Genomic DNA, 23,753 nt, shown 5'->3' on the forward strand with positions numbered 1-23,753 from the left:
GGGGGGGGGGGGGGGTAAAGAACGGAAAAAGGACCAGCCTGGGAAATGGAGGGTCCAGGCTTGCCCCAAGCTCTGCCACCAGCTTGCTGGACAGCCTGTGCCAAGTGGTTGCTGCCTCTGTTTCTCCATCTGTAGCAGGAAGAGTAGGGATGGTCTGTGAAGTCCCTTCCAGCCCCGATGAGCCAGGATTCCAAGCCACAGAGAATTCTTTCCGCCTCAGTATCCCTTTCCCTCCCATAAGTCAGTCCTGCTTCTGGTGTTCACACTGCCTGGTTATGCCCTTGGGAAGGGTCACAGTAGTCGGGTATATTTTCTTTCCATCCATTCTGCAGACAAGCCAAAAAAAAAAAAAAATCTATCCCCATCACCCACTTCTTCAGGGCTTTTTAAACCATCAGAAAGTTACACCGAACATCCCTTCTGCGAGCTTGCTGCAACATTGTAGCAAATGAAAAGCTCTTCTGAAATGTTCTGCACTGCAGATATTTTAGGACCAATTTAAAATGGCTGCACAGCAGCAGACATTGACTGAGACACTCACACATGTGAGGGCAAATCCAAGAGGTCTCAGTTTTCTCGTCCAAACAAAATTGCAATGTCATGCTTGTCTTCAGGGACCCAGTGCTTCCGTCTCTCCGTTTAATGCGCTGTGCATTCCTCCCATATGCTTGCAATGCACTGAGCTCGCCTTTATTTTCTACTTAGTCTCTAAAATGAATGTCTCAGTCATGCCATGGCTGCAATGGAATCAGTTAATTGGGCCCTTCCTGCAAACCGCTATGTCCCCTGCCCTGCCCCCGACCACGTGCAAAGCCGTTCTGTGTTATGTGCAATTAAACAATCCATAAATATTTACAGGCACGGGAGCGTCATTTTACCAGAAAACACCCAAGTTACAAAATGAATCTCAAACCCTGAGTCCAGTCCAGCGTGGGGTAACGACCTTGGGTGGCCGACAGCCCTGAGTTCCCGTCCCCACTCACTGCTTCACCAGCTTGCACAAGTCACGGGAAAGACACAGATTTCAGGTGTTCCCCAGAAGCTTACTTCGTGGTGTAGGGGCTCCTCCAAACCAGGCGGTGGCCTGGACGAGTCAGTTATGACAAATCACTTCACTTGTCTTTTCACCAGGAACACGATGGCAGAACTAAAGGAGTGTGATTTTCAGTGAGTCCAGAAAGTTTGGGGAGGACTTCTGGTTTATTATGGTCACCCCAGAGGGACGGGGTCCCTCCAAAGAAGAGACAAGAGAAGGAAGGGAAAGGGGCCCTCTCGTCTGTCCTCTGTCCCCCATCAAGCCCTAACTGGCTCTCCCACTGCTAGGAGAAGCGGAGCAGACTCCCACCCATCAAGGGACCACCCACCCACATGCTGGGAGAGCGTCCCCAGACCCACCCCTAAGCTTCATGGGGTCAGAGCAGAGCACAGATGGAGCGTCCCAGACGCACCTGTTCTCACCTGTCTCCATCTTCCAGCTGGTCCAGGGGTGGTCCACTGACGTCACGTGAGCTGTCGTGCCCGCCCCGCCCCCCCAGTTACGCCAACTTGACAGCCTTCACCAGCAAAATCCCCAAGCCCACAGGGCGCGGTGGGGATGCTGAGAGAAACCGGGTGAGGAGGGCCGTGGTGTGATCCGAGATGCTGTGCGATCCCCGGGGGCCGCATGCGAGGGACAGGCCCACACCCGAGTCCGTGCAGGGGGATGTCAGCAGCCACAGAAACCTGGGTGAAGAAGGTGGTGACAGCAATGGAAGCACAAGGCGGGTTGTGCGTGCAGACGCCCGCCCCTGGCGCCAGGCCTACCCGCTGGCCTCCCTCTCTGATCTGGCGCCTCAGCGCCTGGCTCTCGGTCATGATCTCTGAGGGAGAAATCACCAGAGAGCCAAGGCCAACAGGAATGCCCTGCCCATCACTAAGGAAAGGCCCTGCACCCAACACCTTCAATGGCCAAGAATCAACCGAAGGGTAGTTGAAGCTCATTGTATGCTTGAGTGAGACTTGTCACTCGCAAAGGATTCTCACATCATTCTTCCTGTCCATCCCACCTGTGTCCTGCCTTCTCTCTCTCTCTCTGTCTCTCTGTCTCTCTGTCTCTCTCTCTCTCTCTCTCACACACACACACACACACACACACAGAGCCTGCATGGAGATCCACATAAAATCTAGAATTACTTCTTTCTTGGAACAAAGAGTCTCTTGAAATTCTTGTAAAGAACGGCCAGTGAGTTCATTCAGCTTTCCTTATAAACAATAGCAGTTTTGATCTGTAGGTCATGTTCAGAGATGCAGACTTTGAAAGATGTAATTTCTGAGTGCATAATTACTGCAGGAAGTAATCTGGCTACCACCGTGGAGGGGGTTCGTCTAAGAGCTCAGAGGTTCACATCCCAGCCCTGGGTATCAGTTACCCACTTCACTGCAAATAACACAGACACACACAGGCACACACACAGACACAGACACACAGACACACACACACACACACCCTGCAGCACAAAGGCAATGTGTTCAAAGACCAGAAGGGCTAAGATACAGCTTCACCCACAGGCTCAGACGCCCTTGTGATCTTCCCTTCTTCTGTCTCTTGGCTCCACTTGCTCTGTGCTTCCTCTAACTCCCACCCTCTCAAGTTCAAGTTTAATGGGGAAGACCTGTGGTCCTTTCCTGTAGCTCCCTAAAGTTCTGAGAATCCCAGTGACTGAGCTGGGTCGTAGGTGGCCTGGGGACATCCCTGCGTCTTGATGGAGAGGATGAGAAAGAAGACGGTGGGGAGGCAACCATACATGCTGGCTTCCTCCAGACTTTCAGGAATCTTCTGTCCTTGCTGATTGGGGAGGTAGAAGACAGCCAGCCCCGTAGAAGGGCTTCCAGCTGCATCTCTCTGCTGAGCGCGCAGAGAGGGGACGCTGGGCTCCTGCTCACGTCTCCCCAGCACCTTCCTGGTGCCTAGAACATAGCAGCGCTGAGAGGCGTGTGCTCGCTGGCACCGCGGACCAGTGAATTAAGAACCGAAAAGATGGAGGAAAAGCTAACATAGCAGGCCCTGTGCTTGAGAATTGACATCCTCAATCTCTGATGCTCATAAAAATCCCAGTAGGGGTGCCTGAGTGGCTCGGTCAGTTAAGCATCTGGCTCTTGATCTCAGCCCAGGGCATGATCTCATGAATTTTGAGATCAAGCCCCATGTCCAGCACTGCGCTGACAGTGCCAAGCCTGCTTAGGATTCTCTCTCTTCCTCCCTCTCTCTCTGCCCCTCCTTTTCTCGCTCTTTCACTCTGTCTCTCAAAATAAATAAATAAACAAACGCAAACTCTGTAATCCCATACATACTCGTTTCCCACCACAGCAAAGCCCTACAGACCGGATGGCTTAAACCCCAGGAAGAGATTGTCTCCCACTTCTGGAGGCTGAAAGTTCGAGACTGAGGTGTGGGCTGATTGGTTCCTTCTGAGGCTATGAGAGAGTCTGTTCCTAGGCTCTCTCCTCATTCCCTTGGTTTGTAGACGCATCAGCCCAATCTCTGCCTGCATCTTTCCATGGCGTTCTTCCTTTGTGCCCATCTGTCCCCTTTTTATAAGGACATCAGTCATATTGGATTGGGGCCACCCTGATGACCACATTCTAACCTAACTAATTACCTCTGCAATGACCCTTTTTCCAAATGAGGTGACATTCTGAGGTGCTGGGAGTTAGGACTCCACATGCAAATTTTAGGGGCACACAATTCTACCCATAACACCATCCATCCTAGAACGGAAGACCAGTCAATAGTAATTTCCCGAAAGCCTCTAACTGCATTTGCTTTACTTTCTAAAGCACATTTAGAAAGCTTGCCTCTGGGGGCGCCTGGGTGGCTTAGTCGGTTAAGTGTCTGACTTTCGCTTAGGTCATGATCTCGCGGTTCGTGGGTTCGAGCCCCGCGTCGGGCTCTGTGCTGACTGCCAGCTCAGAGCCTGGAGCCTGTTTCAGTCTGTGACTCCCTCTCTCTCTGACCCTCCCCTGCTCACGCTGTCTCTCTCTCTCTCCTAGAAATAAATAAAATATTTAAAAAAAAAAAAAAAAGAAAGCTTGCCTCTGCTGTTAGTCAGTCACCGTCCTTTCCGCTTTAGTATGTCTGTCCCTCCCTTCCTCTGTCCTCACATCACATTAAGAGCCTGCTGGTTGACAGTCACACCTGTACCCTTCCCACCCTCGCACCCTGTGGCCCCTGGCACTGCTGGTGACAGGCTCGTGTCCGGCTCAGTCACCACTTCCATCCTGTTGCCTTGGAACCTTGCCTTCGACCTTACCAGGAACCCCAAGGCATTGATTTCACTCCCAGTCCACCCTCATTTCCTCTGGTCACCTCCTTCTTCACCCAGCCTAAGTTACGTGGTCTGCCCAGTTCAATAAAAGGCTTGGCAGGAAGTTAAGTCTTCCCTCCCCAATTTTTTGTTGCCGTTGTGGTGATGCCTCCTGGAAAAACGTCAGCCCTAGAGGAAGCCAACCACTGACATCTCTGCTGGATGATCCCACACACACAGTGGGTAAATGGACATCGTTACAAAGTCACGGCGCCCAAGCCCACACAGCCCTTCCACACCAGCCGGCACCACTACTGGATTTCTCTGGCCACCTTGTGCTCACAGGCTCGAAAAGAGGGCATTTCAAACTTTCTCCACTCATCTTCGCTCAGCAAATGTTTGTATCTCTTCCTTCATAAAAGAGATAAAAGATGTCAGATGGGCAGCCCCCAGGGTCCCCACACAAGCCTACAAACGCTCTTCCGTCTCGGTTCATCCTTTCTTTTGTTTGCATTGCCCCTCTGTGAAAGCCGGTTCCTGACCCAGTGCTTTGGATCTCATCCCCTTTGTTCTTCTCTATAAACTCAGGTGAGCAACCACCCCAGTTTGTCCAAAGCTGTTCCGGTTTCACGCTGAGCATCTTGTACACCAGGACGCTGTCCTGCACAAGCTGGGACAGATGCTCACTCTAAAACACCTTAGGTAATACCCTCTTTCTTCTGAATAGTCAGCCTCTCTCTTGCCAGCGAATCCTTTACAACGGTACGGAAATGTGTTGGAGTCTCTCTTGTTAAAATAAAACAAAGCAAAATAAAACCTTCCTGTGTCCACAACTCGCCATTGCTCTTTCTCTCTCCTTCCCTCTGTCAGCAGAGTCCTCATGAGAATTGCCTGTGTCTCCCCCTCCCCCTTCCCCTTGCCTGTTCACACCTGGGCCACTACCGTGGAGTCTAACCCCAGCTCCCTACTGGCGCCTCTCTTACCCAACTCTCCAGGGACCTCAGTCTTTCAACCCACTTAGCTGGCTCAGGTCTTCATTTCGTTTGTCCCTCCCGCAGTCTCTGATGTGGACCACTCTTTCCTTCTGGGACTCCTGTCTTCCTTGGGCTCCTCTGACATGTAACCCTCCTGGCTTTTCTTCCCCCGTTTATGTTTCCCAAGATCTCTTCCAAGGTCATAGTCCCGTAACCAGCATGAAATGTCTGCTGCGCTGCTCACAGCCCAAGATAAGCCCTCTGCCGTCTCACTCTGTTCTGTCTCCAGTTCTCATCTCACCCACTTCAGTTGCCATATGCCAGTGACTCCCAAATTGACCTCTAACCCAGGCCCATCCTTGGAGTTCCAGAATGTTCTATCCAACAGCCCGTTTGAAATCTCCTCTTAGAGCTTGGGGGGGTCAAAAACACCACAACTCAACATATCCAGACTGAACTCACGAACACCCCCAACTCCAGTCCTCTCTCCCCGGAGTCCGCGTGTCGGTGCAAAGCCCCCATATTCAGTTGCTCAATCCAGAAACCTAGGAGGCATCCAGATACCTGCTTCTTCTCCAACACCGTCTCCAGTCCAGTATCGAGCTGGGCCCATTTCTGCTCCTACCTGTCTTCTGCATCCATCCGCTCTCTCCCTCTTGTGGCCATTGCATCCCACCTGCCACTGACTCCTGTCCAGATTATCGAGAAGGGCTCTAACCGCTCTCGCCATGTCTGCTCTCACTGTGCCCCAAAACTGTGACACTGAGGCTCTTTCCCCAACACAGATCAGGGTCTTTCTGTTTCCTCAAAACCCCTCAAATGACGTCTTATTCATGAAACTCTTGGTAGGGGCAGGTCCCTACCACAGAGAGAAAACGCTCACTGAATCAGGTTCACGCCACACTGTCACCTTCCTATTCAGTGACATAGCATAAACATATAGGAAATAAATGTGGCTAAACTGGAACCCAGGCTCGTTCATTTGGAAAGAGCCCCTTCAGAAACATCGGGAAGAAGCAGCTGGTCAACCGAAGGCTATAAGGGATTGATGGCCACATCTCTGTGGCTGCCCTGGACAGCCTCGGACAACAGGCTTCTGTCAACCCCACCACCTCCCACTGCAAAAATCCTAATCTCCAACTGATTTTGTCATGGGATTGTTGTGGAGGGCTTTTGCAACTTGCAAAACCAAAAACAAAAAAATTCCTCTTTCCATCTCCTTCAATGTCTCAGTAGTAAAATCTGTTTCAAGTATGTAATTGCAATGGATTCTGAGTCTGATAAAACAATATAACCAATGAGTGGAAATTGGAGGTGGCTGCCAGAGGGGATAAGGCGTCACACCTTCCTCTTAGAAACCTCAATGCTAAGATTCGTTGCATCGAACTGTTCAGATTTCTTCCGTAACAGGTCATGGTTGGCTTGCAAAAATGAAATATAAGTCAAGGGAAGGAAAAGGCGAAACACAATGAGGGATGGACTTCCTTTCATAAGTAGCCAGTTTAAAAAAAAAAAATTAAACTTTAAGAACCCAAAGGAATGAATCCAGTATGATGTGACTGTAGACATGATCAATCCTTGGGCGTCTGGGGGGCTCAGTCAGTTGAGCATCTGACTTTGGCTCAGTTCACAATCTCGCGGTTTGTGAGTTTGAGCCCCGCACTGGGCTCTGTGCTGGCAGCTCAGAGCCTGGAGCCTGCTTCGGATTCTGTGTCTCCCTCTCTTTCTCTCTCTCTGTCCCTCACCGGCTCACACTCTGTCTCTCTCTCTGTCTCAAAAATAAATAAACATTTTAAAAAATTAGAAGATGCCACATCTGCAGGCTCCACTTGGCCTGACATCCCCCCAGGCGCACCTGAAGAGGGTCTGTGGCAGCACCACCCAGCCCGTCGGGAATAGCCGGGAATAGCCAGCCCGTCTTGGCTATGCCAGGCCAGAAGGACCTCCCAGCAGCCTCGGAACAGTCGCGGACTACACGTGTGACATAGGACACAGGGCGCTGGCCCAGAAGCACCCACTGCGGGTGGCACAGTCACCCCCTCCCACTACATCTATGTAAAGCAAGCCCTGGACACTGCTCTCTGTGTCTACCAGGTGGTGACAGTTTTTGTTTTGTTAAAGTTTATTTTTATTTCTTTTGATCCTTTTGGGGGGGGGGGGCGGCACAGAAAGAGAGACAGATTCCCAGCCAGGCCCCACTTGATGCAGGGCTTGAACTCATGACCCATGAGATCATGGCTTGAGCCTAAATCATAAATCAAAAGCCGACACTTAACTGACTAAACCACCCAGGTGCTCCCATGTTACCTGTTTTATTATTTTTTTTAATGTTTATTTTTGAGAGGGAGAGAGAGAGAGACAGAGCATGAGCAGGAGAGAGAGAGAGAGAGAGAGAGAGAGAGAGAGACAGAATCCGAAGCAGGCTCCAGGCTCTGAGCTGTCAGCACGGAGCCCAACACGGGCTCGAACCCATGACCTGAGCCAGAGTTGGACGCTTCACTGACTGAGCCTCCCAGGTGCCCCCGTGTTAACTGTTTTAAAACACAGCGCATCAGTAGAAAATGTGAGGTTCTGTAAGGCCAACAGGTCAGGAGACAACTGTCACTGCAAGGTCACTTTGTTGCCACAGATCTCAGGAGGTCGGGCACCGCGCTGCGCACCAGAGCGCGGAGGAAGCACTAGGGGTGGGCAGGAGGCGGGGCTGGAGGGCGCCGTGGCTGCAACTTTTACTGTAGTCTCTGTAGGAAGGAAGGAGCAAGGCAGGGTGACCTGAATGACTTCAGTGGACGCTGGCCATGGGGGCTGTCACCAGGGTGATTAGGGCCGGTGAGTGAGAGCCCCAGGGGGGTTGGGGCGTGGGCTCCGGATCTGTTGGTTTGTGTCTGAAAATCGCTCCCACAGGCAGGCTGGTTACCATCTTTCTGCGGGGACAGGCTGCCCTGGGGACACGGGTCGTCCCTCCAGGGCCAGCAACCCCAGATGTCAAACCATAGGGACACAGAAAATAAAAGATATGGTTAATACTTGAACTCAGAACAAAGCTCCTCTGCCCTCCCCACCCCCCGACACCCCTCAGCCAGATCCTCACATTTAATAGGACATTTTCAGAAAGACTGAAAGACTCACAGCATCGGAAGAAATGAGCTGAAATGTAGGAATCACACGAGCGCTCCTAAGGACAACTGCGGTAGTCTTTGGTGGCATAACTATGGTGTCATTGACTGGAACGTGTTAAGTACTCTGCACGGTGCTAGATACTCATGAATTATTCCACCTAAGAGATGGCTTGTCTCCCTCACACCGGGACAGATGAGGGATATTGTCCCTCTCCTTCACCCGATCCATGCACACAACCCAGCCCCTCCCCCCCGTGCAAGCCCCCGCTGTTGTGACTAGTCTAAATGGATTGCAAACATGCCATGACCCAGAATCCAGGTACCTGCTGTTCCCGATCTCAGGAAGGCTGGGGAACTTCCCCGGCATGCCGACTGGAACATACCAGCCTCCCTCCGGGAGGAACAGTAAAATGAGATGGCAGAGATTAGCCCAAGGAAGAACACTGTGTCTTTTGCTTCGGTGCCTCCTTGCCTTAAAAGGCAGGGCCAAGTAAATGATGGAGCTGTAAGAATATTGTATCTGCCGGGGAGAAAACCAAGCTACAGGTGTGAATACAAACCAATGAGGACAAATTCCCGTCACTTCCTCCCGGAAACTAACAGGCCAGAATTTGGACACCAGCCGGTGATCTGTGAGCTCAAAGATGAATCAAGACGAGGATTTATTTGGGGGCACCTTGTTGGCTCAGTTGGTTAAGCGTCTGACTTCGGCTCAGGTCATGGTCTCACGGCTCGTGAGTTCGAGCCCCGAGTCGGGCTCTGTGCTGACAGCTCAGAGGCTGGAGCTGCTTCCGATTCTGTCTCTCTCTGCCCCTCCCCTGCTCATGCTCTGTCGCTGTCTCTGTCTCTCAAAAATAAATTTAATAGGATTTTTTTTAAAGATGAGAATTTATTTTGCCAACCCAAGTTTGCATCTGTTCCTTGGGGGTGTTTGATTCTTATCTTTAAACCTCAAAAAACCCTTTGAGGGTTTTATTTGACACGTCGGTCCCTCCTGGGCTACATTTTTCACCCCTACATGGATTGGAATGAGGAACGTAGAGATTAGGTGGTATATTTACTTTAAATCAATACTTCAAGACCAGACTTGGACTAAAGCAGGCTCTCATTTCTAACGGTATTACGCATGTGTTTACAAGGCTGTGCTCATTCAGAAGGCTCGCCTCACCCTCTACACACCCAACTACATTTCTGACAGGTCAGGAAAGCTTCCAGATCTGAAGAAAGGATGCAGGTTCATTAATAGAGCCGTATTTAGAATTTGCCACAATCTCGTTAACCATGAGTGGTGAGTTGAAGGATGAAGACATTCCTACAGATCACAAGGAAGGCTGTAACTATTGCTAGGTTCCTGGACATCTTGAGACATTCCTGACAGTAAAAAAAAGGATCAGATGTATGAGGGAGTTCTAGAAAAGGCTCCTAAGTGTCCCCCACATTGTTTTTGAGCCTTGGAGCTGTCACTGGAGGAGGGACGGCAACCAACATTTGCTGCAGTCCCGGGGCAGCCTAGGCAGCAACCCCTGGGAATCTTCAGACAAAAGCTTACTTGTGGCACATTATTCAATCCATTCGATGTCACCAACGTCCAAACCTTTATGAACACCCAGGATGTGAACTACACTTTGTCAGCATTTGCCGAAAATGTCACCTTAAGACCACATTTATTAAACAGCCCCTAAGAAGATGTCTTTGCTCTTGTAAATACATTGCCTCTGTCATATTACCTTCCTGGCACTGGGTTTGTGAATCGATCTGTAAAGATCTTATTTGCACTTAGAAGTCCATTGCTGGGGTGCCTGGCTGACTCAGTCAGTGGAGCCTGCGACTCTTGACTTTGGGGCCATGGGTTTGAGCCCCGGGTCAGGCATAGAGTTTACTTTCTTAAAAAATTATGAAACATGGGGCGCCTGGGTGGCTTAGTCGGTTAAGCGTCCGACTTTCGCTTAGGTCATGATCTCGCGGTTCGTGGGTTCGAGCCCCGCGTCGGGCTCTGTGCTGACTGCCAGCTCAGAGCCTGGAGCCTGTTTCAGAGTCTGTGACTCCCTCTCTCTCTGACCCTCCCCTGCTCACGCTGTCTCTCTCTCTCTCCTAGAAATAAATAAAACATTTAAAAAAATGATGAAACATACAAAAATTTAAAAAGTCCATTGCTTTTGGTTAAAAACCCATTAGGGTCTGTTTTTGAAAAGAAAAAATACCTGTTTCCTTACAGTCTTTCGTCCATCAGTCCTCCTCCCCTGTGGGAAGGACCCCTTAGACTCTTTCTGGAAATACGAGGACAAGAAGGAGGACAGGAGTTTGCTTATTGTTTTACAAGCAGGCTGTCAACTTTAGGAAGAATTTCAAACAAGCTCGGGGCATTTCCTTGTTTTTCCGGTTTTCCTGAGATGTAACTGACAAGCAAGAGTGCGTGACTTTGAGGGGACGTATGTAGATTGTGGGATGCTTACCCCAGTAAGTTTCGTTAACATCTGTCCTCTCACATAGATACAAAAAAGAAAAAAGAAAAAGAAGAAGAAGAAAGGAAAAAGGGGGGCGAAGCTTTTTCTTTTGTTCTGAGGACCCTTAGGATCCACTCTCTTAACTTTCAAACACTCCATCCAGAGCCACAGATCGGATCCCTCAACTGCATGACTTGCGTGTTTGTTCTTAGTCCAAGTGTAAGTGAGATTATAGCCTATGGCCTCCCCCCAGGCATTTCCTTCTGACGCACGACGAGCGAGGCAGAGTATGAACGGTCCTCTGAGAACGTGGGGGGTATAGCCCTCCCCAGACCGATGAAGCGTGACCCTGGAGGTGCAAAGTTAATACAGCACGGTGCAGATAGAGACAATGACAAAAAGCAACAAAAGCGAACTACAGCTAGGCCAGGCCTGAGCTCTACTTAATTTTCAGGGACCGTTTTCCAGTGTCCGCCAACTTCTGCAATGTCAGAGTCACAGGCTCGGAGGAAAGTCAGGAGGAGGGATTTTACATCTTCTCCTCCCCTTCCCACACGTGAGTCCTCTAATCACTAAAAAGGATCATGCTGCATACGCGTGTCTTAGAGGCAGAGACAAATCTCAGTTTGGGAACTGAAGATTGGGTGGTTTTTTTTTTTTTTAACTTTATTTACTTAGTTTGAGAGACACAGATACAGTGCGAGCAGGGGAGGGGCAGAGAGAGAGGGAGAGAGAGAATCCCAAATGGGCTCCAGGCTCAGCGCAGAGCCCAACATGGGGATTGAACTCATGAAACTGTGAGATCAGGACCTGAGCAGAAACCAAGAGTTGGATGCCTAAACGACAGAGCCACCTGGGTGCCCCACTACAGATGGCTCCCCTAGGTGTTGATGGCCTTGTCTGTTTGCCCAGTCAAATGCACATCAGCCGACCGTCTCCCTTGTGGTCACTGTGCTGCCCTCACGGACACCCTTCTGTTCGCTGTCCCCCGCCGGGAAAGCTGGCCAGATGCACATCTGTGGCAAAGAGTGGTCTTGGGACCTAAGTGACGAGGCCAGGAGCATCCACAGAATGCCAGATTTCCGGAAGGGTCCATTCTAAACGGGATCACCTTCGTCCACAGCTTGTGCGCAAGTGACACACGGTGGGTCCCGCTAGCCTGAAGTGTGCTCCTGCCTCTTCCTTCAGGCACAGCCAAGGGCATCTTTGTGCAGACGCCTTCCCAGCCAGCCAGCCCTGTGGTCTGTAAGCTGGGGCCCTCTTTGGGCTGTGTGTCTTAGTCTCCACCATACATTACATTTTCTTCCCAGTTGAGGGCATTCTCTCTCCTAGTGGATTTGCGTCATTGTAAGAGTTATCTGTGTAAGGCACCCTCCTACACTGTTGGTGGGAATGTAAACTGGTGCAGCCCCTCTGGAAAACAGTGTGGAGGTTCCTCAGGAAACTAACAATAGAACTCCCCTATGACCCAGCAATAGCACTGCTAGGAATTTACCCAAGGGATACAGAAATGCTGATGCATAGGAGCACATGTACCCCAATGTTCATAGCAGCACTCTCCACAATAGCTAAAACATGGAAAGAGCCTAAGTGTCCATCATCAGACGAATGGATCAAGAAGATGTGGTTTATCTATACGATGGAATACTCCATGGCAATGAGAAACAATGAAATCTGGCCATGTGTAGCAACATGGATGGACCTTGAGGGTGTTATGCTGAGTGAAATAAGTCAGGCAGAGAAGGACAAATATCACATGTTTGCACATATAGGAGGATTAGGAGGAACTTAACAGAGGACCATGGGGGAGAAGAAGGGGGGAAATGGTGGGGGAAAGGGAGAGAGGCAAACCATGAGAGACTCTTGAATGCTGAGAAACAAACTGAGGACTGATGGATGTGGGGGGGAGGGGGGAGATGGGCATGGAGGAGGGCACTTGTGGGGATGAGCACTGGGTGTTACGTGGAAACCAATTTGACAATAAACTATTTGTAAAAAAAAAACAAACAAAAAGAAAAAACAAAAACAAAAAAACAAATAAAAGGAAGATGACAACAACAACAACAAAAAAAGAGTTATCCGTGTAAGAAAAATTGGCTGTACTTTGTAATTTCCTCTTATCTCTTTAGTCCCCCAGATCTTTATGCAGCAGCTACCGTGCCCCACATTGCAGCCAGCTCCAGAAACAGAAGCCAGACACAGTCCCTGCTCGTCATGACATTCATGTTCTATCAGCAAGAAGTCCCCCCGGGGAAGGTGGGGTATGATGGGCGGGTGTGACAGAGAGACCTAACTCGGTGCAGACATCAGGAAAGGCCTGCTGGAGGGGCCACATGGCCCCTGAGGAAGGTATATAAGTCAGGCAGGGGAGCAGAGACCCAGAGAGACCACATAAGAACTTGGGACCTTATTTTACCAGTAATAAGAAGTCACTGAAAGGCTCTAAACCAGACAGATATCATCAGATCTGCTCCAAGGTCACTGTGGTGTCAGGAGAAGACAAGCTGAAGGCAGGAGATGCTGCCGGACATGAAGGTGGCATGGGCCAAGGTGGTGGTGATGGTTTTGGCAATGGGGAGACAGAAACCGAGATCCAAGATATGTTTCAGAGGCAGAATCGACCATATGCATCAAGCGACTGGATGTCGGCTGCACCACTGACTGGAATTGGGAATCTGGGGTGAGAGGTGGGTTTGGAGGGAAAGGGGATACAGATTACACGTGTTCAATCAGGAGCACTGAATGAGGCACCCAAGGGGAGATGCCCAGGGAGCAGGTGAACGTATGGGTTTGGATGATCAGGCATGAGGTTTGGGCGGGAGGTTAGAAAATCAGCAGCTCGTAAAGTCACATGGGTGAATGAGATCATCCAAGGAGAGAGTGGAGACAGAGGTTCTCGGAGCCCAGAGAAAGGACCGGGAGGCCAGGAGGACTTAGAAGGGAGACACGGCCAGCAGGGTCAGCACAGAGCCAGTCCAGTGAGCTTGCAAGTCATAGTGGCTGCAAAACCCTTTGGTCCGTAGAGGACCTAACAGCCAGCTGGTTACCTCTTGTCGCTGTGGCCCCACCTGAGGTTTTGGTTAGGAAGTGCTAGTAAGTAGGATGAGATCATCATCTAGGGTTTGCCTCAATTAGTTTTAACTCTTGGTTGCCCCAGATGTAGTCCGTGGCTCATATAAGTTTTAGTCTTCTTAACAACACAAACTTACTTTTAACACCAGTGAAATAATGTGCCGGACAAGGGTCCACAGGTCCATCAAAATAGCCCATCTGGACGTCCTTTATCCAACAAACAGATCCTAAGTCTCAGGGCGTCTGGGTGGCTCAGTCGGTTAAGCATCCAACTCTTGATTTCAGCTCAGATCGGGTTGTAATCTCACAGTCATGGGATCAAGTCCCGCACCGGGCTCCACTCTGAGCATGGAGCCTGCTTGGGATTCTCTCTCCCCCTCTCTCTCTGCCCCTGCCCCACCCGCACATGCTCTCTCTCAAAATAAATTAAAAAACAAAAAGTTCCGAGGGGGCCTGGGTGGTTCAGTCGGTTAAGCATTCAACTTTGGCTTAGGTCATGAGCTCACAATTCGTGAGTTCAAGCCCTGTATCCGGCTCTGTGCTGACAGCTCAGCGCCTGGAGCCTGCTTTGGATTCTGTGTCTCCCTCTCTCTCTGCCCCTTCCCTACTCATGCTCTGTCTCTCTCAAAAATAAATAAACATTAAAAAAATTTTTTTAAGTTCCTAAGTCTCTTACTAAAACTGAATTCCCCATCCCCCAACTCTATATTGTTCTAATTATCAAACTCAAAACTTAAAGGTCTGCGCTTTTTACTAGAATCTTAACGTCAGCTGAAATAAGATGTTTATGTTCAACTATTCAAAGAGTAACAGAATCACATGAGCTTCGTGAACTCTCCAGAGGGCACTCTCAGGACACAAACTCTGCTTTATTGCTCCAAGATGAAGTCATTTTAATTATAAATGTCATTGTTTTGTTTTATTTGGGAAGGATAAGCTCTAAGAATTTTAAGCCAGATTTTTAAAACAATGTCCAAAGAGAGATTATAATTTATAGACCCCACACTCAGATAAGTAGAAATAGAACTGACTTTGTTTCTCTGTGACTGAAATTAACTACTCTGCTTTCAAGCCCCCTGTTTCCCGATAGAAAAAACAAAAAAGCTTACGTTTGCCAATTAAAGGTAACTTGATCACTTCCAGCTTTAAATGTGGTTAATCCAGATCTAAACTGTCATTTAAGAAGTTCCCCTCTCGGACCCTAAGAGCCATCTGCATTGGGGTGGGTTAAACATCATTTGGCATCGGTGAGGAGGTGTGGCATCCTGCCTCCTCGCTCTCCCCACAAGGTCTTTGGGGTATCATGGAGCCTCGCTGCGAGGTTCCAAGTGTCCACCAGACTCCTGGGCTAGAAGCTGCTGGGTGCCTCTCCCCAGGGTCTTTCCAACACCGCCACACGGTCACACACTCCTGCATACACACTCCAGAACACACACACTCGCACACACAGGGAAGCCCACAAGCACAAAAACGCACGTGCATACACACTAATACACTAACACACGTGCACAGTACACTCGCATGCACACACTCACCCACAGGCCCCAGGCCACCGACTAGACACACCTCCTCATTTAAATGATTTACAATTTTCTTAAGAGGATAACACAAGCAAACCCTAAAAGGAAATACAGGTAGAAACAAACCAACCTAAGAAGACATGAAATAGAACAGGCCACATAGAAAGGAATGAATTCAAGCAACTTTTAATTTTTTGTTACATTTATTTATTTTTGAGAGACAGAAAGAGACAGAGCATAAGTAGGGGAGGGGCAGAGAGAGAGAGAGGAAGACACAGAAGTAGGCTCCAGGCCCTGAGCCGTCAGCACAGAGCCCGACGTGGGGCTTGAACCCACAAACCATGAGATCTTGACTTGAGCCGAAGTCAGACATTTAACTGACTGAGCCACCCAGCCGCCCCCAAGCAAATTTTAAACACGGTACCTTGATTATACTGCCTCAGTGAAAGTATTCTAAGATTTAAAAGAAGTGTAAAGAAATTCGTTTTAAATTTTTTAATTTATTTATCTTTGAGAGAGAGAGGCAGAGCATGAGTTGGGGAGGGGCAGAGATAGAGGGAGACACAGAAACTGAAGCAGGCTCCAGGAGCTGAGCTGTCAGCACAGAGGCCAACGTGGGGCTCGAACCCACAAACTTCGAGATCATGACCTGAGCCCAAGTCAGACATTCAACCAACTGAGCCACCCAGGCGTCCTGTAAAGAAATTTTTAATTTTACCTTACAGGTTTGTGGTTGATAGTATCAAAAGGACAAACAGCATCTTGGGGGGCGGGGGGGAGGTTAAGGTGGTTTATTCAGATCTTATGAGTCTGTTACCATCACTCTCCTTCCTTCCAGAAGACTCTGATGACTTTGAAAGGAAAGTGAGTTTTACAGAGTAAAAGGAGGAAGTCTTAAGAAGGTCTTTCTTCCTGGCTTGTAGAAGCCTATTCTAACCAGGCTTGTAGATGGCCACCTTCTCGTTGTTTCCTAACATGGCCTTTTTCGTGTGTGCATGCAGGAGAGAAAGCTCTATGGTGTCTCTTCCTCTTAAAAGGACACCAATCCTGTCGGATTAGGGCTCCACCCTTATGACTTCATTTAACCTCAGTTACCTCCCTAAAGGGTAGTTAGGGCTTCAACATGTGAATTTTAGAGGCACACAATTCAGCCCATAACACCGTTGTTATCCATGAAAGTTACTTAAACTTTCTTTGCTCTAGTCTGATCCTGCGTAAGATGGACATCACAACAGCATCCCTGTAAGAAAGCTGCTGCAAGGGTTGGACGGTTGATGCACAGAACGCGTTTCGTGCCTGGCAGAAAACAGACAACCGATAACACTTAGTATTTAACTCAATACTTATTTGTTAATTTTGTCAACTACTTTGGTGAGAGCAAAATTAGGAGTACGCACATAGAATGTCTTTTTTTTAGACATTAAGAAAATGCACATCTCCATTTATTTTTCCATAGCTGGAGGTGAATCTCAGTGGCCCCCCCCCAGTATTTGGGTAACAGGAAAAGTACAACTGTTTATTGAAGGCACTTTTAACCTGAGTGTAAGGCAGGGCTCATTGTTACTTAAATAATCAGCAGTTGGCTGCAACTACTGAATGAAAATTATTATTATGCTGTAGCAGAGATTACACTGTACTGCTTCTTTTTGACACGGGGCTTGGGAAATCACCAACATTCTTCTCCCACACAAACACTTATAAACCTAAGTGCAGAACACTTTATTACTGTGCTAATTCAGTGCAGTTCTTACTGAGAACAGCAAGGAGTAAAGAGAAACACCACGTCTGGCCTGGCATTTGAAATAAGGAGGCAAAGCCTCTACGGTCAATTCTTTCTCTCTGAATACTAATGATCCATATTGATTAATTTTACAGCATTCAAAGTGGTGATGGTGGTTTGTATCCATTTTATTTTCTTGGAATCATATTCTCCGGGTGGTTTCGATGTATTATCTACCTACAGAGAGAATCCCTCTGGCTTTATCCAAGGGGCTGTCTCTTGAGGATGGCTTTCATCATATTGGTATTCTGCTTAAAACATTTCCCGTCATAATTTGCTGCTGTGAATCTAAAAATAGAGCTTTTCCTGTTAAGTTGTGTTGCAGGGCCCGACCCTGCGCCTGCTCAGCCGCTGTGACAGACTCCTTAGGGCCACAGTTTCGTTTCCTGGCTTCTGGATGGACTGGGCTTGGTGCCCACTGCCAATAACATGCACCCCCTCCCCTCCACTCCTGGCTCTTACATAGTCTTACTCAAAGAACGAAATGGCTGCTGAAAAGATGGGCTGTTCCTAATCACTTCCCTGCAGGTTAAACTCTCGGAAGATTAATCAGAGATACAAACAGAGATGTTGTTCTCAGAGGAGAAATTATGAAATCATGAAATGAAATAATTTTTAAAAAATGTTTTTATTTATTTTTGAGAGACAGAGAGAGACAGTGCAAGCAGGGGAGGGTCAGAGAGAGAGGGAGATACAGAATCCAAAGCAGGCTCCATGCTCTGAGCTGTCAGCACAGAGCCTGATGTGGGGCTCGAACCCACGAACCGCGAGATCATGACCTGAGCTGAAGTCGGACGCTTAACTGACTGAGCCACCCAAGCGCCCCAGACTTCCTTCTCTTCTAATAGAAGTATTTAGACCTATACATTTTTCTCACTTTCCATGTATCCTATAATGATGACATTTAGAATTTCAGTATCATTCAGTTCCAAGTATTATTGAATTTCAGTAGAGTTTCTTCTTTGACAGAAGCTGTTTAGAAATGTGATTGTATATCATTATGAAAGCTGTGGTCATTTTTAAAATTCATCTCTTTTTTTGTTTTTTTCAATGCAAATCACATCTTTAAAGAATGGATTAGGACCAATGGCAATATGTACAATAAGAATCTTTCTGCAAAAAAGGAAAATTATCAATTTACGCTAGAAACTCTTTTTAATATTGTGCTGTTGCATAAATACACTAATATTATTTTTGTCCTTTTTTAAATGAATTAGGACACCACAAAATGAATTTAAAAAATGGAAAAGCATCCATGAGCATTCATTTAAATCTTGCCTGTTCACCTTTTTATTACAAAAATTAAACAATCTCATTAAAATGGTACTATGAAAAGATATTTTACTATTCCTATAGAATTCAATGAGTTATTCGTTTGCTAGGTACATTACAAAATAAACACAGACTGGGAGGCCCACGCAACAGAAATTTATTGTCTCATAATTCTGGAGGCAGGAAGTTCAAGATCCAGTTAGGCTTGGTTGCTCTGGAGGCCTCTCTCTTTGGCATGCCAATGACCATCTTCTTCCTGCGTCTTCTCATGCTCTTTCCTCTGTACATATCTATGTTCTCATCCACTCTTCTTCCAGACTCTGGTCATACTGAATTAGAACCCATCCTAATGAGCTCATTTTAACTTAATGATCTCTTTAAAGACCCCATCTTTAAAAACAGTCACAGCCTGAAATATTGGGGGTTAGTACATCAACATAGGAAATTTTAAGTGAACAATTCAGTTCATAACAGTACACAATTTCTCCACAAACCAAGTCAATAGTTACATTTCCCTCAACAAATAACCCTACCACATACCTTTGAATCATTTTGTTTTATTGAATAAGCAAACTATGGCATTTCCATATAATGAAATAGTATAATTGCCATATAAATGGAATAACCAAAAAATTATACCAAAGAAAAACATTTATATTTGCCTATGTAGCTACCTTGATCAATGCTTTTTATTTCTAGATTTGAGTTACTATCTAATGTCCTTTTACTTCATCTTGAAGGGCTCTCTTTAGTATCTCTTATAGAGTAGGACTGCCAGAAATCAATTCAGTTTTTGTTTATCGTGAAATGTCTTAATTCCTCTTTCTTTTGGGAAAGATAAATTTGCTGGATGTAGGCTTCTTGATGTAGAGTCTTTGTCTTTAAGTGCTTGGGATGTGTCCTCTCGCTGCCTTCTGGCTTCCGTGGTTTCTGACAAGAAATCCATTGATACTATTATTGTAGATCCCTTGTGGGTGATGGTTGTTTATATCTTGCTGCTTTTAAGATTCTCTTTGTCATTGTGTTTCAACAGTTTGATTATTGATGTGTCTGAGTATGAATCTCTTGACTTAATTGTACTTGGAGTTTAATAAACTTCTTGTAAGTGTAGATCAGTGATTTTCAATAAATTTAAGAAGTTTTTAGCCATTATGTCTTCAAGTATTTCCTCTCCCCCTTTCCTCTCTCTACTCTCCTGAGATTTCCAGTATGCATATGATGTGCTCAATGGTGTCCCACACATCTCTGAGGCTTAGTTCAGTTTTCTTCTTTCTTCTCTCTTTCTGTCCCTCAGACTGGAAACCATCACAATTGACCTGTCTCCAAACTCACTGATTCTTTCTTCTGCCAGTTCAAATCTGCTGTTGAGTACCTCCAGGGCATTTTTATTTCATCTATTATACATTCCAACTCTAGAATTTATTTAATATAATTTAATTTATATTTGTTTCTTTATATATGACTTGTATTTCTTTATTGATATTCTCAACTTGGTGAGACATCATTCTCAAAACTTCCTGTAGTTTTTTTCACATATTTACAATACTTGAGTCAGATGAGTCCAATGTCTGAGTGAGCCTCTAGGACAGTTTCAGTTGACTGTTTTCTTCCTATACATGGGCCAAACTTCCTTGTTTCTTCATAGGTCTCATAAATCTTTAAAACAGTATTATTTAAATTGTATTATTGTATTATTTAAATTTTGTATTGTATTATTTAAGTAATACAATGTGGCAACCGTAAATATCAGATTCTGCCTCCTTTCCAGGGTTTTTCGTTGCTGTTGCTGTTTGTTTAGTGACTTAGCTTGAGAATCAGGAAGTCTGTATAGTTTCGTATATAGCACCCTGAAATCTTTGCTCAGGTAGCTTCGTAATCAGCTAATGACTGGACAAAGATTTCCTTAAATGCTTGGAACCAGTAAGTCTCCAGTCTCTGCTAAGGAGTGCTGTGTGCACGGTGGGGCATGCCTTCAACACTGAATTAGGCACTCTACAGCCCTGCATTCACCTTCACTTCCTGCTTGCTCAGAGGCTCAAGGTCAGCCAGGAGTGAGAGCCCAGGGCCTTCTCAGGTCTTTTCTGGGCATTTGTACAGTTGTAAGGGTCTAAGTGGTCTTCTAGATTCTCAGGAATATGTCAGAGTTTTTGAACGTTCCTTATGGACATCTTTCTCCAGCTTTTGCTTTTGTTTCTTGGTTAGTTTATTGTTTTCCCCAACTCTTATCACTGCCCCCCCCACCCCCCAAGCAGCCGCAATATTAAACAATTGCCTGGCTGCTTCTGACAACTGACCCAAGGTAAAAGGCTGTTTGCATCGGGGGAGCTCTCCGCCAGGTCAAACGAAGACAAGGCTTGCAGGTGAGGTTTGCTAGGGAACTGCCAGACAACATCAAGCAATGATGAGAACGGGGCTTTGCAAGAGTTCCAACTGTGTTCTGACCCTTCCAGTGGCTGTTAGGCTGATGGTTTTCACCACAAATTTTAGGCTGTTGGCTGTTGAGGCTCATGAAGTTGAGCTGGGGGAGTTAATTTTCCACAAAGTTCAGGGCTCCTACTAAAATTCAGCTATCTTTTCCTGCATAACCTCCCCTGGAATTCATTTACCAAGTTCTAAAAGAGTTTGTTTTGTCCATGTTTGCCAGTGCTCTCACTGCTCTTATGGGGGAGAAGGTTTTCAGAGGTTCTTCCCCCCACTTCCTGGTGGCAACCTCTTGGCTGCATCCACTGTTGGTTCTTCATACCTATGTTCCAAGTGTCTGATTCCCTCTTCAGCCTATTCTAATAGAAGTTAAAGATCCATTTAGATTTTAACTTTAATAATTGTATATTTCATTAGTTGTATTTGGTTATTTATACAGCCAGAATTGAAAGCCTAGGCAGATTTTATTTTATTTGACCATTGCTGGCTTCTAATCAGTTCACAATAAACATGTACCTCCTTTAAGGGGAAAAAAAGTTATTAAAGTTATATTATCACCTCTTCCCCTTGACTTCCTGTGTATTCCTCATTCTGAGTCCATCTGTCTCTGCCATCACCTATCTTCCCCCATCACAGCCCAACACAAAGAGTTGGCAGTTCAGAAGAGAAACACTGGTTGAGAAATAAAAGCAAGACAGGACTCTTTTCTTTTCCATATCTAGAAGCCCTGCAATACTTATTTTAGAGGCATAAAAGAGGGCTTCTGTGGATTATCTAGAGAAACACTGTCAGAGGGGAGCACTCCGTTTGGGGATTAAGGAGGAGTGCATAGGGCTAGAATGAGGGCAGTGCTGACTCAGGCCCTGACAGCTGAGTGGGGTAAATCGCTTAAGTCCCTGGCACCCCAGTTTCTTCTTCTAGTCACAAGGAGCAAGTGCAATGCTCTGGGATCATTCTGTAGCTCCAAACCCCTCTGGGTAAACACCCCCATGTATTCTCTTCTCCTCACTCCGCCTGCATTCAACACAAAGCAGTTGCCTGATACACCTCATTGGCTGTCTTAATTAATGACACATTGGCTGACTGGCTGTTTCCTTGGATGAATGAACACTGGCCAAAGGACACTTTTGTGCGTCATAGGTAGTTTTACCTTTAAGGACCCCTTATTCATTTTTTTAAAGTTTTAATTACAATACATTTTACAATCTTATTAGAGTAAAGGTGACTATTTTAACATTTTCTTCTACCTAAAAGTTTATTTTTTTCTTCTGATTTTAAAAGAATTTTTATATGTCCCTAAACAGTATTGTGGGCCCTCCGCCCTGGACCTGTCTAGCTAATGGAGAAGTCATTCCTGAAGGAATGACTTAGTGGAGGTCTCCATGTCCTGAGAAGTTTCATAGGAGAGCCCTTTGGCCAGTGCACCAATGCCTTCCCCAGATTTTGTGTCAAGCCAGTTGCCTAGTTTTCTTAACTAAGAGGATGGGTGGAGTTTCCTTCATTCTGTCATTTCATATTTAAATAAAGCTGCTCCCGACCCTGGGCTCCAGTAACTCATATGGTATTTCTGTGCAAAGTAGAAAAAGGTTTCTTATCTTTAAGAAGAAGGCAAAAACAAAACGAACAAACAAAAAAGGCTTTAAAGTATTATGTTTATTACACAGTCTGAATAACTATCCTCAATGAGCCTGGGGAGAGTACAAAGTCAGGGGGAAATCCCTTCCCACTTCATTTCGGGCCACAGTCAGGGCCTGCATGGTGTGATGTAGGACAGTAATGCTAATCCATGATGTTCAGCTGAAAGCCATCCTAGCTGTAGCTCCATAAACCAAACTTGATTCTAAGTCTGTGGCCAGAAAGCTCAAGTCTCAGCAGGACTCCAGCAAAGCCCCTAAAAGCAATGGGAGGCCAGACTCATGGCCTCCAGTCTCTCCCAGAGCGAAAAGTGGACGAGGCACAACCACACGAATGTGCCCCTGTGCACAGGTGCACACATGCTTTTCCTGTGTGTGTGTGTGCATGGCTTTGCAGGCAAGTGTGGTTTGCTGTGAGCCCAGAGCCCTCCCACTACTCCCTAGAAGTCCCCACCTCCAGAAGTCCTGGAAGTTCCACGACACACTCTTGTGTGTGTTAGCGTACATCTACAACACGAATAACACTCCCTTGGTTATAACACCCTGCGCGGGGCACAATCGGAACAGCTACATGCAGCGACCCTAGCCAGCCTGCTGAATCCACTTGCTGGTGGAAAGCCCTCATGCACATATACTAAAGCCTCCATCCATTCCCTTCTTTGCAGGGATGACATGCCAAGCTCGGAGCTCCTACATCACCAGTGAGATCCTATGGGGTTACCGGTTCACACCTGTCCTGACGCTGGAAGACGGGTTCTACGAGGTCGACTACAACAGTTTCCATGAGACCTATGAGACCAGCACCCCATCTCTCAGTGCCAAAGAGCTGGCCGAGCTGGCCAACAGGGCGGAGCTGCCCCTGAGTTGGTCTGTGTCCAGCAAACTCAACCAACATGCAGAACTGGAGACAGAGGAAGAAGAGAAGAACCCCGAGGAACAAACAGAAAGGAATGGTGATGTGGCAAACCTAGAAAACGAATCCAAAGTTTAATCTAGCTGGGCGGCTCCTTCTCCTCTCCCCTCACACAACCTTTCCTCGTCTCTCATTCTCTTTCTTTTTGTCTCTCTTCCTTGGTTGTTTATTTATCTATATTTAATTTTGACATTACCAGAAAACAAGTCTTCAAGGTGTAAAATATCTACCTGCCCTCTCTCAGTTAATTCAGATTGACAAGGTAGACACGGATTTGGTGAAGGTGCAACGTGCCCTCATTTGGGGCCCGAGCTTGTCCTCTTC

The 23,753-nt window shown here is 46.9% G+C and overlaps 1 protein-coding gene across 1 annotated transcript in view; it reads left to right on the top strand.

The window, feature by feature from the left end:
• The window catches only part of KCNJ6 (potassium inwardly rectifying channel subfamily J member 6), a 76,455-nt gene extending 52,948 nt beyond the window's left edge, over nucleotides 1-23,507 (top strand). Inside the window, exon 2 of the mRNA XM_077765410.1 lies at nucleotides 23,182-23,507. Coding sequence (XP_077621536.1) covers nucleotides 23,182-23,507 — 326 coding nt within the window. The remainder of the gene's footprint in view (nucleotides 1-23,181) is intronic.
• The last annotated feature ends 246 nt before the right edge of the window (nucleotides 23,508-23,753 follow it).

This window comes from Crocuta crocuta, unplaced genomic scaffold, assembly GCF_008692635.1.
Source record: "Crocuta crocuta isolate KB4526 unplaced genomic scaffold, BGI_CrCroc_1.0 scaffold84, whole genome shotgun sequence".
NCBI lineage: Eukaryota > Metazoa > Chordata > Mammalia > Carnivora > Hyaenidae > Crocuta > Crocuta crocuta.